This window comes from Salmo salar, unplaced genomic scaffold (assembly GCF_965601325.2).
Source record: "Salmo salar unplaced genomic scaffold, fSalSal1 ptg000221l, whole genome shotgun sequence".
NCBI lineage: Eukaryota > Metazoa > Chordata > Actinopteri > Salmoniformes > Salmonidae > Salmo > Salmo salar.
The window spans coordinates 1,762,501-1,776,912 of NW_027675333.1; the positions used below are offsets into that span (position 1 = coordinate 1,762,501).

Below are 14,412 nucleotides of genomic sequence, written 5' to 3' on the forward strand. Positions count from 1 at the left end.
ATACTGGTAACTAGCCGGGTAACAAGACTCACCTTTTACATTACCACAACCACCGCCTTGTTCATTCTGGATACAGAGTGTATATGTTCCTCTCCCACCTGTTCACCGACCAGGATCAATAATTCCTCCACACCATTCTCCACAACGCACCTGAAGAGACAGCGTTTCTTCTCCACTCGGTTGAGGACATCAAACTACCCTACTCCCTCCTCAACTCTAACCGATAAACAGCGGAAACCGATAAACAAACCCTCCACCATGACAAAATACATTTGGAAAATAGGCAAAAGAATAGCTGCACTCTTTACGAACGACAAAACCTCACGTTACCAACTTCTTCTTCTTCTATGGTATAATGGCGGTCCTCAAACCAACGTTAAAGGAGCATGGCGCCTCCTACTGTGCTGGAGTGTTCAATCACGGTTTACACCATTTCTAAATCCTCCTACCTAACTCAGTACTTCTGAGAAAATAAAAAAGATCCTTACTAACTTCTAATAGACCCTCCCCCATCCCCCAAATCCCTTCCAACCCCCCATCCAACCCCATCCAACCTCAATGACCCTACACTTCAATCTTTCCCTCTCTTCAACATCCTTACAACAATATAACAACACATGCTCCACCATTTCATTGACAATACCCTCCAGACACAAACCATTCACATGCTGCCAACCAGATGGAAGGACCAGTTCAATGTACAATGTCCTAAACACAATCGAGTAAACACCACCTCTTCCTTCCTAATCTGACCTTTGAACCTTGGTCCACCGACCTTTCTTTGGAGGGCATATAAATGCCGTCCCTTGTGCTCAGAGTCCCATCTCTTCTGCCACACATCTATCAAAATGTCTCTGATCTCACATTTGTCCTCACCTCTACCCAGTGGAACATTAATATATATTATATCTTGTTTTAAAGTTATTTTAGCTAATTAGTCTACAATTTCATTCCATTCCACACCTGAATGTGCTGGGACCCAGCAGAATCTCACTACTAGACCCATTCTCTCAATTCTCCATAATAACATTAATACCTCCAATAGTAGGTCACTCCTAATAGATTTACCAGATGATAAACTATTCAATACAGACAGAGAATCTGAGGATACTATAATTCTAACAGGCTGTTCGTCCTCCACCCACTGGAGGACAACTATTATCACCAACAGTTCAACTGAGTACACTGACAGTTCATCTGTTAGTCTTCTACATATCTGCACATCACATTCAGGAAGGTAAACACCTGCTCCTGTGGGCCCACTATCTGGGCCCTTGGATCCATCTGTGAAAAGAGGTAAAAAAAAAGCATAACAACTTCTACCAATGTAATTGTCAACCAGTTTCCCTTTATCACTGACTTCTGACCCAATCTTTCCTTTTGTCTACCAAGGTTAGATCAACAACAGGATCTGGGAGTAACCATGGAGGAACATCCCCTATCACCACAGAAAGGGCCAACCTCCAACTCCCTGAAACTACTCTCATCAGCAAGCTTTCCAACTGTCCAACCAAAACCACTGCCTTGTCTACTAGTATATTCCCAACAGTCATCTAGAACAGTAGCAGTGGGATGCTCAACCTCACAGCCTTTCAACCCAATAAGCTAATGACAATTTATTACGTCGTATATCCAAAGGCATCTCACCTGCCTCAACTGGACTATAATATAAATACATGATATTATGGGATACAAAATGGGAAAAGGGGAAATTATGATAATACTAAAAAACACCCTTCTAACTAACCCTACACTCATTAAAACCCACTACCCCATTCCACTACTTTGACCCTATCTGCTCCTGCACCAGGCCAACTAACCCTACACTCATTAAAACCCACTACTCCATTCCACTACTTTGACCCTATCTGCTCCTGTAACCAGGCCAACGGCCTGGGAGGACGGGACACCACCACTCAACACACCCTGGAACTCTTCTGAAGTCAAATCTAGTATGACCAAATACTTCTCTGCAGCTGCCACCAAAACATATTTTTTTTCAGTGATTTACATTCCATTTCTGCGGTACAGTTGATAACCATTTGCTATGAACACTAAGAAGCCAACCTTACTGAAGCATATATCACTGGTTGGCCCATCCCTCTGTGCTGTCACAGATCTACTACTCACAGGGATCCTCTCAGGATCCCTCAGCCTTGACCCATCCTCCTCTACTTTCTTCACTGCCTCAGCAGTGACAACCTGTTCCCAACAGTGGGGTCAGTGGGATTGGATAGGAGCCCCTCTCCTCTCTCTCTCTCTCTCTCTCTCTGACTGGAGGAGACAGGTGAAATGGTGTGTCTCCTCTGGTCAACAATACTCACCTTGAGAGACTCCACAGCCTGTTGGAGCTCCTTCAGCTCCTTCTCTCTCTCCTGGAATCTCTGCTGGACCTTCTGCTGACTCATCCCCAGCTGCCTCTGTGGAGAATCACTCTTCAATGAGCTATCAAGCTTTATTAGTCCAGTAGATCAATAGTATAGTAATGTGACATAGGGCCCATAGAGAGGAAGGTCTAAAAAATGGATGGTCCATTTACTAAATGATATTTATTTGTTGCTATGTGAATGATTATAGTTTTTATGGTAGGACTACATGTATCAATGGGTTGAGACTGAACTTTGGACTCATAAAAGGGCATTCAGAATGATAATAGTGTTTGACATTATAAAATGGTGATACATCTGGAGAATCTGGGTTGACATATCTATATACTCAAGGTTTGTGTTCATATTTGTTCTGCTGAGGATCTATTTCATTTCAATGATCTCATATTCAAACAGCCTTAGTTCCTACTGTATCTTTAATTCTTTGTTTATCAGACAGTCACCAACAAGTTGTTCTGGTCTTACCTGTTTCTCAGTCCTCTCTGCTGCAGCTGACACTGTATCATGGCCTTTATGTTCATCCATCACACACAGCAGACAGATACACTGCTGATCGGTACGACAGTAAACCTCCAGCAGTTTGTCATGATGAGAGCAGATCTTCTCCTGTAGTTGTGCGGTGGCTTTGACCAGCTTGTGCTTCTTGAAAGCTGGAGATTCGTAGTGAGGTTGGAGGTGAGTCTCACAGTAAGAGGCCAGACACGCCAGACAGGACATGAGGGCTTTCTGCTTTCTGGTCCCAGTGCAGACATCACACGCCACATCTCTAGGTCCAGCATAGCACAGAGCAGGAGGGGGAGCAGCCTGGAGTCCTGTCTTCTTCAGTTTCTCCACCAGCTCAGCCAACATGTTATTTTTACTCAGCGTAGGCCTCGGACTGAAGGTCTGTCTGCACTGAGGACAGCTATAGACCCCTTTCAGAACATCCTGATCCCAGCAGCCCTCAATACAGCTCCTACAGTAACTGTGTCCACAGGGGATGGCGACTGGTTCCTTCAGTAGATCCAGACAGACAGAACAACAGAACTGGTCCTGGTCCAGCAGAACTCCCTGTTGAGCCATTTGGACGGTTGTTCACTCTCACACAGACAGACGAGACAGAGACTCAGATCAGTTTCGTTTCCTCAGAAGAGAGTTTGTGAAGGGGGATGGACTTCCTGGTTCTGCCAGAGGGGTGGGGTTAGAGGGAGGGAGGGAGGGGTTAGAGGAATGCAGGAAGAGAGAGAGGAACTGCAAGCAACATCAAGAGGGAGACAAATAGTTTTGTTCCAATGTTAGAGCCCTTAACATATAAATAGTGTTAACCCAGTATCAGTATCAATAGTGTTAACCCAGTATCAGTATCAATAGTGTTAACCCAGTATCAGTATCAATAGGGTTAACCCAGTATCAGTATCAATAGTGTTAACCCAGTATCAGTATCAATAGGGTTAACCCAGAATCAGTATCAATAGTGTTAACCCAGTATCAGTATCAATAGGGTTAATCCAGTATCAGTATAAATAGTGTTAACCCAGTATCAGTATCAATAGTGTTAACCCAGTATCAGTATAAATAGTGTTAACCCAGTATCAGTATCAATAGGGTTAACCCAGTATCAGTATCAATAGGGTTAACCCAGTATCATTATAAATAGTGTTAACCCAGTATCAGTATCAATAGGGTTAACCCAGTATCAGTATAAATAGGGTTAACCCAATATCAGTATAAATAGGGTTAACCCAGTATCAGTATTAATAGGGTTAACCCAGTATCAGTATAAATAGGGTTAACCCAGTATCAGTATAAACAGGGTTAACCCAGAATCAGTATAAATAGGGTTAACCCAGTATCAGTATAAATAGTGTTAACCCAGTATCAGTATAAATAGGGTTAACCCAGTATCAGTATCAATAGTGTTAACCCAGTATCAGTATCAATAGGGTTAACCCAGTATCAGTATCAATAGGGTTAACCCAGTATCAGTATTAATAGTGTTAACCCAGTATCAGTATGAATAGTGTTAACCCAGTATCAGTATCAATAGGGTTAACCCAGTATCAGTATTAATAGGGTTAACCCAGTATCAATATCAATAGGGTTAACCCAGTATCAGTATCAATAGTGTTAACCCAGTATCAATATCAATAGGGTTAACCCAGTATCAGTATTAATAGTGTTAACCCAGTATCAGTATCAATAGGTTTAACCCAGTATCAGTATCAATAGTGTTAACCCAGTATCAATATCAATAGTGTATCAGTATCAATAGTGTTAACCCAGTATCAGTGTTAATTAGTCCCGTGCTTCGACTACTCAGACCCCTCACACATCCGGTCCATTCTGATGACCTCACAGACACCATACCACTTTTGACACCAATGTAGCAAACAGCTGGGCAGGGAAGTGAACCCAGGTCTCACATGTAAAAGGCCAACAACCTACGCATCGCACCATTGGCACCAATTGGGTCACTTGGTTGGAATTGTGAAGTGGCTCAATTACATTATCATATGAAATGTAGAGAATCACTGCACTATAGAGGAACTATGATACAATTACATTATCATATGAAATGTAGAGGATCACTGCACTATAGTGGAACTATGATACAATTACATTATCACATGAAATGTAGAGGATCACTACACTATAGAGGAACTATGATACAATTACATTATCATATGAAATGTAGAGAATCACTACACTATAGAGGAACTATGATACAATTACATTATCATATGAAATGTTAAATGTAGAACTATAATATATGAATATTGATATATTGAATTTGACTTGACCACGTCCAGTCAGCTCCATTTTGTATGATTAAACTGACACCAACCTGTCTCAGTAGTAGTAGACTGTTAGGAGTGTTTTACTGTCATTCACTATACTAACATTACACCAACCTGTCTCAGTAGTAGTAGACTGTCAGGAGTGTTTTACTGTCATTCACTATACTAACATTACATTTAATTTATCTACACACTTTACAATAATCCCTGGCAGGATTCTCACCTTGAAACTTCATTGCGATTTTTTTCTGTTCTGTTCTGTATATTCTGATGGGTGAGGCCTGAGCTGGAATGTGAAGCTAACTGAAGCTGGCTAGCTTTAGAAAACCAGTATATCAAGCCTGTATCATAGTATACCCCTCAGGCTACGTTCAGGTTTCAGCAAGAGGCAGGTATCAACATGCCGAGTCGTAGGCGACAACCTGGGTCGTATTCATTATTTTACTCCACAGCCAACAGTTTTAAGATGTTAAATAAAACATAAACTGTTTACTCTGAACGCTGTACAATGTGACCTAAACGGTTTCTGTTGCCAAACGTTTTGCTACGGTGGGCACTAATGAATACACACAAACTGTTTTGAGGAAGTGTAAGTTGTTGTTAGGCTCTCGAACAATATTTATTAGTCTCTCTTTCACACAACATACCTTCCTGAGTGAAAGGAGTTAACTGTAGATTATAAAGAGAACATGTTTGTTTGCTGCTTGTTGTGTTTTAAGCCTGTTTTGAGAAGACAAGTCTATAGACCTATGATACAGTACACTCTTAGAATAAAGGGTTCCAAACGGGTCCTCCGGCCGTCCCCATAGGAGAACGCTTTTGGGTTCCAGGTAGAACCCTTCTGGCTTCCATGTAGAACCCTCTGTGGAAAGGGTTCTCCACGGAACCCAAAAGTGTTCTACCTAGTACCAAAAAAAGGGTTCTACAAAGGGTTCTCCTATGGGGACAGCCAAAGAACCCTTTTAGATTGTAGATAGTGTAGGAGCGATCACCCTGGGGCACACAGATGGGCACAGAACGAATTCACCCCACACATCTAATTTATATCGAAAACATTTTAAGGAGAGTAGGACTATTTTAACACTGTCCACTAAAAATATCAACTATATGAATACACACAACAATATCATCAACTATATTAAGAAAAGTATGTTCAGTGGTTTCAAACCAAATTACACAGGAAAGAGGAGCTCATTGTAATTTAGAAAACAAATTTTACGATATTTTGAAAGACGATTTACAACTTATACATAAAAATATACAAATTGTAAAATAACCACAATATACGAATATATGAACAATATGTTTTTGAATTTGACTTGCCTACGCCCAGTTAGCGCCATTTTGTATGATTGAACTGTCACATAACTGTCCCAGGTGAAATGGACTTTTAGATCTGAGTGTTTTACTGTCATTCAGTATAATAAAATAAAACCATACATTTAATTTCTCTACACACTTTACAATAATCACTGGGAAGATTCTTACCTTGTAGCCTGAATTCACAGCCAGAACATGTCAAGTCATTGAGATATTTTCCGTTGTGCTGAGAGAGCAGCTTCCTGATGACAAGTGGCTCTGTATCTATGTTCTAGGTGCAGTTGATCTTTGGATGCAATAATATCTGGTCAAAGTCTAGTGACACAACACCATAGTATATCATAAACATAACAGCAGTTGGTCAGAAAAGGCCATGACATACTATAAAACAGGGTTCATCAACAACACCATAGTATATCATAAACATAACAGCAGTTGGCCAGAAAAGGCCATGACATACTATAACATGTAGGATCATTATGATGGATCCAGTTTCAACATATCTCTAACTTTGAAGTATACAATGGGATCCCAATTTATTGACAACCTTGATAAAGATTTGCATAAATGACTGTATAAAACAAATAATTAAAATACTGAGGTAAATTGTATGCTCAAACAAAATGGGGAAATTAAATGATTTTATACGAATACAAATGCTCAGAGAAAGACAATTTGTTGGTAGAGCATGGTGTTTGCAACGCCAGGGTTGTGGGTTCGATTCCCACGGGGGGCCTGCACAGAAGAAAAAAAAATGTATGAAATGTATGCATTCACTACTGTAAGTCGCTCTGGATAAGAGTGTCTGCTAAATGACAAAAAATGTAAAAATGTTTAACTTGTTGGGGATAGGGGCAGTATTTGCACGGCTGGATAAAAAAATGTACCCGATTTAATCTGGTTACTACTCCTGCCCAGTAACTAGAATATGTATATACTTATTGGCTTTGGATAGAAAACACCCTAAAGTTTCTGAAACGGTTTGAATGGTGTCTGTGAGTATAACAGAACTCATTTGGCAGGCAAAAACCTGAGAAGGTTTCATGCAGGAAGTGGCCTGTCTGACAAGGTGTTGTTGTTCTTGCCTCGTTTATTGAAGAGTCAGGATCTTAGCTGTAACGTGACACTTCCTACGGCTCCAATAGGCTCTCAGAGCCCGGGAAAAAGCTGAACGATGTCGAGGCAGCCCCAGGCTGAAACACATTATCGCCTTTGCCAAGTGGCCGATCAGAGGACAAAGGAATTAGGCGCGTGCCCGACTCGACCCAGTGATTTCTTTTCTTTCGGCTGTTTACCTAATTGCAGATTCCCGGTCGTAATATTATCGCTTTTTTACGAGAAAAATTGCATAAAAATTGATTTTAAACAGCGGTTGACATGCTTCGAAGTATGGTAATGAAATATTTAGAAATCTTTTGTCACGAAATGCGCCGTGCGCACGACCCTTATTTACCATTCGGATAGTGTCTAGAACGCACGAACAAAACGCCGCTGTTGGAACATAACTATGGATTATTTTGGACCAAACCAACATTTGTTATTGAAGTAGAAGTCCTGGGAGTGCATTCTGACGAAGAACAGGAAAGGTAATCAAAACTTTTCTAATAGTAAATCTGACTTTGGTGAGTGCTAAACTTGGTGGCTGTCTAAATAGCTAGCCCTGTGATGCCGGGCTATCTACTTAATATTGCAAAATGTGCTTTCACCCGAAAAGCTATTTTAAAATCGGACATATCGAGTGCATAGAGGAGCTCTGTATCTATAATTCTTAAAATAATTGTTATGCTTTTTGTGAACATTTATCGTGAGTAATTTATATGAACTTGATTGTTCACAAAAAACATAACAATTATTTTAAGAATTATAGGTTAACTTACACAGCGACTCAACTTTCATAGAAGTTGTTCAGGAAACCTAAACCCGATGCTAAACCTTAAAACTTACTTCATATATGATGCAGGAGCCAAGCCTGAAAAGAGCTGGTGGAGCTGTGGAAATATTCTCTCTTCTTCTTCTGTATCTCGCAACCAACATTAATATTCTCTTTTCCTCGTCCTCGATTTGAACGTAAAAATAAATGCTTCTTTCAACAAAAGGTGAAATGACATGTCAATCAGCATCAAACTGCCAGTAGCGAATGACATTTTGGGGAGGCACTGGACACCCCTGACATCTGAATGCCACCTCGGACACCCCTCAAACTCCGCCCCTGTTGTAATACGGCCTGGATTCGAACCAGGGTGTCTGTACTGATCCTCTAGCACTGAGATGCAGTGCCTTAGATCGGTGAGCCACTCAGGAGCCCTAGAGATGTAAATAAATGGTGTTTCTTTAAAAAGATGGACCTGGCTGACATGGACGGTTTCCTCACCTTATTCTCCTTGTGGTTATCCATGGTTGTTGGTTATTTACCGGGTAACAACAAGTGAAAACGAAACAAGGACTGAAGCACTCCTTATTTTACTCAATTAGCGACTGAATGAAATGATGTTTCTTTGAAAAGATGGGCGTCTGATATGAAACATACATACCAGGGTAAAGGATCCACAGACACAATCTGATATGAAACATACATACAAGGGTAAAGGATCCACAGACACAGAGGCTGATATGAAACATACATACAAGGGGAAAGGATCCACAGAGGCTGATATGAAACATACATACAAGGGGAAAGGATCCACAGAGTCTGATATGAAACATACATACAAGGGGAAAGGATCCACAGAGTCTGATATGAAACATACATACAAGGGGAAAGGATCCACAGACACAGAGGCTGATATGAAACATACATACAAGGGGAAAGGATCCACAGACACAGAGGCTGATTATCTTTCTGCACATCTCTTTATTTACAACGCTGGTTGCCATGGTTAACACAAACACAGGACATTAAGTGCTACCTGAATTGACTCAGAATAGTAACATAAGTATAGTCCTACAGTGAGGTCACAGAGAGGTCAAACAGGTGTGTGTGTTAGTCAGATTACCCAGTGTCCACAGCAACACTATTGATGATTCTCTACTCCCAGTGTAGTGGTGTACTGTGGTCTTAGTCCCCCCCTCATTACCATTATTTACCATGACGTCTCTATGAAAAGTCATCTGACCATAGAGTCTTGAAGTGTTAATACTTTCTGGATCTTGTCAGAGCCTGCTGGACATTAAAACTGGTTCTTCCCTTATTGAAATGGTGAATAAAGGAACACACAGCTTTCATTTTCAATAAAGACAAAATGAAGAAAAGTTTAGAGAGTTAATGTATGATTTAATACGGCCTGTACCTCTGTATTGCAGCAAGTCAAATAAAGATGAGTGGAAACAGGAAGTGTGACTTCTTTCCCTAAAGTGAACATTGGAGACATGACTCTGATCATACTGTCCCTTTAATAGTGGAGACATAACTCTGATCATTCTCCTGTATAGATACTGTTCCTATCATAGTGGCTTTTAGACTGGTCCCGTTACTGCTATGAATTCAATGCCACATTTCAGATTTCTCCTATATTACCAGTTAGCAGAGTACCTTCTAGGAGCGGAGAAAATGCATTTCTCTAGACAATTGGAACACCTGGACCAAATGCCTTGTATAAAGTCCTGCACTTAATGTTGGAATCAGGTATGTTATATTATCTGTTGACAGTCTGAATGAATACATTGATAAATGCCTCTAACCACAGATAACATCTACAGACTGTGCAGGGTGTCTGGGTAAAGAACAACATCTGATGAAACTACGGAAACCAAAATATAAATGCAACATACAACAATTTCAAACATTTACTGAGTTACAGTTCATATAAGGACATTGGTAATTTGAAGAAGTATTCAGAAACATATTCTATTCTAACTTACAATAAAAGTGAAGTGACTCCAAAATGACAGGACATTATTCACCATTCAGTTTCTATTAGGAAAAACATCATCCAAAACACAACCAAGACGAACTGCAAATTAATTCAACAAGTTTGTAGAGTCACAAACTATATGTAGTTAAGGAGAAGTGTATCTTTAAAATGGTGTAAAATAGTCGTATGTTTGAGAACTTTGAATTATGACATTTTGTTGTTTTGAATTTGGCGCTCTGATTTTCACTGGCTGTTGAATAGTGTTAACCGTGGGTGGGACGGTAGCGTCCCACCTGCCCAAGTGAGGTTAATCACTGCAAGCAAGGAAAATGGGACCAAATACTAAAGGTGAGATTGGCTGGAAGACCAACAAAGTCCCTGTCCCCGAGGTGAAGAGGACACCTCCAGTCTATGGGTCTGGTCCCCTGGCTAGGATGGAAACTAATACCTCCAGTCTATGGGTCTGGTCCCCTGGCCAGGATGGAAACTAATACCTCCAGTCTATGGGTCTGGTCCCCTGGCCAGGATGGAAACTAATACCTCCAGTCTATGGGTCTGGTCCCCTGGCCAGGATGGAAACTAATACCTCCAGTCTATGGGTCTGGTCCCCTGGCCAGGATGGAAACTAATACCTCCAGTCTATGGGTCTGGTCCCCTGGCCAGGATGGAAACCAATACCTCCAGTCTATGGGTCTGGTCCCCTGGCCAGGATGGAAACTAATACCTCCAGTCTATGGGTCTGGTCCCCTGGCCAGGATGGAAACTAATACCTCCAGTCTATGGGTCTGGTCCCCTGGCCAGGATGGAAACTAATACCTCCAGTCTATGGGTCTGGTCCCCTGGCCAGGATGGAAACTAATACCTCCAGTCTATGGGTCTGGTCCCCTGGCCAGGATGGAAACTAATACCTCCAGTCTATGGGTCTGGTCCCCTGGCCAGGATGGAAACTAATACCTCCAGTCTATGGGTCTGGTCCCCTGGCCAGGATGGAAACTAATACCTCCAGTCTATGGGTCTGGTCCCCTGGCCAGGATGGAAACTAATACCTCCAGTCTATGGGTCTGGTCCCCTGGCCAGGATGGAAACTAATACCTCCAGTCTATGGGTCTGGTCCCCTGGCCAGGATGGAAACTAATACCTCCAGTCTATGGGTCTGGTCCCCTGGCTAGGATGGAAACTAATACCTCCAGTCTATGGGTCTGGTCCCCTGGCCAGGATGGAAACTAATACCTCCAGTCTATGGGTCTGGTCCCCTGGCCAGGATGGAAACTAATACCTCCAGTCTATGGGTCTGGTCCCCTGGACAGGATGGAAACTAATACCTCCAGTCTATGGGTCTGGTCCCCTGGCCAGGATGGAAACTAATACCTCCAGTCTATGGGTCTGGTCCCCTGGCCAGGATGGAAACTAATACCTCCAGTCTATGGGTCTGGTCCCCTGGCTAGGATGGAAACTAATACCTCCAGTCTATGGGTCTGGTCCCCTGGCCAGGATGGAAACTAATACCTCCAGTCTATGGGTCTGGTCCCCTGGCCAGGATGGAAACTAATACCTCCAGTCTATGGGTCTGGTCCCCTGGACAGGATGGAAACTAATACCTCCAGTCTATGGGTCTGGTCCCCTGGCCAGGATGGAAACTAATACCTCCAGTCTATGGGTCTGGTCCCCTGGACAGGATGGAAACTAATACCTCCAGTCTATGGGTCTGGTCCCCTGGACAGGGCTAGATATTACCTGGATGGAAACCAATACTTCCACTCTTTCAGGTTGTTGATGAGGTCACATGAAGAAGTACATGGTCCTCGCCTGCAAAGAGGACATCATCCAAGAGGTATTAGAAGTCTGTGATCAGAGATAAGAGAGGACAAAATCCCAGAGGTATTAGAGGTAATTGTATTTATGATATATTTATGTATGGATCCCCATTAGCTGCTGCAGGAGCTACTCTTCCTGGGGTTCGGCAACATTTCAAAAATATGACAATACATTAACAATATATTTCACAACACACGATGTGTGCCCTCAGGCCCCTACTCCACTACCTATCTACAACACCTAATCCATGTGTATGTGTGTTTGTACAGCATCATACAGTAGTGAAAACAGAATGATTAGTGTCCTGTTTTGTGTGAATTTAAAAGCTTCCTCTTCAACTGAATTAGACCCATTTCTATGTACTGAACACAACCCTTGTTACTGTACTGTCATATTGTGATCAATATTAAAACATTTCCACCTCTCTTCTTCCATCTATTACTGTACTGTCATATTGTGATCAATATTAAAACATTTCCACCTCTCTTCTTCCATCTATTACTGTACTGTCATATTGTGATCAATATTAAAACATTTCCACCTCTCTTCTTCCATCTATTACTGTACTGTCATATTCTGATCAATATTAAAACATTTCCACCTCTCTTCTTCCATCTATTACTGTACTGTCATATTGTGATCAATATTAAAACATTTCCACCTCTCTTCTTCCATCTATTACTGTACTGTCATATTGTGATCAATATTAAAACATTTCCACCTCTCTTCTTCCATCTGGTTGATGACCCTTTATTAGTCACATCTGGCACATCATTTCATTCAGTTGAATTGAGTTTATACACAAACCAGATTGTTGTGTCAAGAATTTGACAAATAAACATTCTACAATATTTACAAACACTAAGAAGCAAAATAACAACCAGATCAGTGATGTGTAAATGAAACCAGTTTAACAACACAGTGGGGTGATTGATTATATTAACCTGTCTGGGAACCTGGGACGCTACAATATTTACAAACCCAATAACAACCAGATCAGTGATGTGTAAATGAAACCAGTTTAACAACACAGTGGGGTAATTCATTCTATTAATGACTATTCACTTAGGTGGTGTATAATCATGAATATTTAGATATAATAATAACATTTTATCTCATGACTAGAGAGATATTCTACATTGTTGCTCCAGTGTGTCTTACTGAACATGACTAGAGAGATATTCTACATTGTTGCTCCAGTGTGTCTTACTGAACATGACCCTGATTAGAGTGAAACATCATGTTGTGTTTGACACAGAGACACTGAGGTGTCATACCAAAGCCTAAACCCTGGGTAGAGGGGCTCAGTGAATGTGGAGGTGAATGTGATCAGGTGGGTCAGTGTGTCAGAGGAGGCTCTATAGAAGGACAGAGTGCCGGCTGGCCAGTCCAGATACACTCCTACTCTGTGGGAGCTGGAGGAGGGGACGTCTATGGTAGTGGGATTATTATTATGCCTGGCAGAGTAACTGTTGTCAGAGCAGAACAGACTCCAGGACTTGTCATTGTATCCAAGCCAACAGTCATCATCCCTTCCTCTCCTGTTGATTCCTTTATATGTCACTCCTATACCAGCCCCCATTATCCCACTCCACTCTACCTCCCAGTAACAGCGCCCAGTCAGACCCTCTCTACACAGCACCTGTCTACAGACCTTAAATCTCTCTGGGTGATCAGGATACGGCTGCTTCTCTCTCCTACATGTCACCTTTCTGTTCTCCTCAGACAGAGAGAGGCGTCTGTTTACTGTGTTTAGGTCCAGTGTGAGATCACAGACATCTGATGGATGAAACCAGACACAATATTAGAAATCATCATCATTCACATTAGAATGTTAACTCACTTTTCACTAATTCATTTAATGTAGATGTTTCTAGGTATCAAAAGGAGAAGTTAAGGTAACTTGAGACTTGTTGAATGATCATATGTTATACTGTATGGTAATATAATACACACTTATTCACAATAATTACACACACACACACTGTCATATCAAGTCTTTGTAAACGTTGGTGTCCCTGATTTCTGCTTCTGTAGAACTACAGATGATATTTAATATGACCAAGTCAGTAATGATGATGGTCTTTGACTTAACTTGAATTAAGACTTATTCTTAGTCATATTCTTCACAGCAGTCAACTTACATTTTCTAATCCCAGGTTTCATTCTGTTCTCTCCACCATGTTCCACACTGTAGCGGTAAGCAGAAAAACAGACAGTCATTGAGGGATACACCTGAACACACACACACACACACACACA

The 14,412-nt window shown here is 41.4% G+C and overlaps 3 protein-coding genes across 6 annotated transcripts in view; all 3 read right to left on the reverse strand.

The window, feature by feature from the left end:
- LOC145850252 (tripartite motif-containing protein 16-like) overlaps window positions 1-14,412 on the reverse strand; it is a 698,685-nt gene that overhangs the window by 608,985 nt on the left and 75,288 nt on the right. The window contains exons 3-5 of one of the 4 annotated variants that reach the window (XM_082971216.1): window positions 6,653-6,799; window positions 2,853-3,550; window positions 2,325-2,420 (exon numbers count right to left, since the gene is read on the reverse strand). The exons of the other annotated variants lie outside the window; for them this stretch is intronic. Of the exons in view, the coding sequence (XP_082827342.1) occupies window positions 2,325-2,420; window positions 2,853-3,449 (693 nt within the window). The 5' untranslated portion in view covers window positions 3,450-3,550; window positions 6,653-6,799. The remainder of the gene's footprint in view (window positions 1-2,324; window positions 2,421-2,852; window positions 3,551-6,652; window positions 6,800-14,412) is intronic. 4 annotated transcript variants of the gene reach the window in all.
- The window catches only part of LOC123735050 (cell adhesion molecule CEACAM6), a 94,475-nt gene that overhangs the window by 78,645 nt on the left and 1,418 nt on the right, over window positions 1-14,412 (reverse strand). The gene's annotated exons all lie outside the window — the stretch shown is intronic.
- LOC123732605 (stonustoxin subunit beta-like) lies at window positions 12,731-14,388 on the reverse strand. The gene is made up of 2 exons (XM_082971212.1): window positions 14,295-14,388; window positions 12,731-13,929 (listed from the first exon to the last, which is right to left on the reverse strand). The coding sequence occupies exons 1-2, from the start codon at window positions 14,371-14,373 to the stop codon at window positions 13,376-13,378; spliced, it is 633 nt and encodes a 210-aa protein (XP_082827338.1). The 5' UTR covers window positions 14,374-14,388; the 3' UTR covers window positions 12,731-13,375.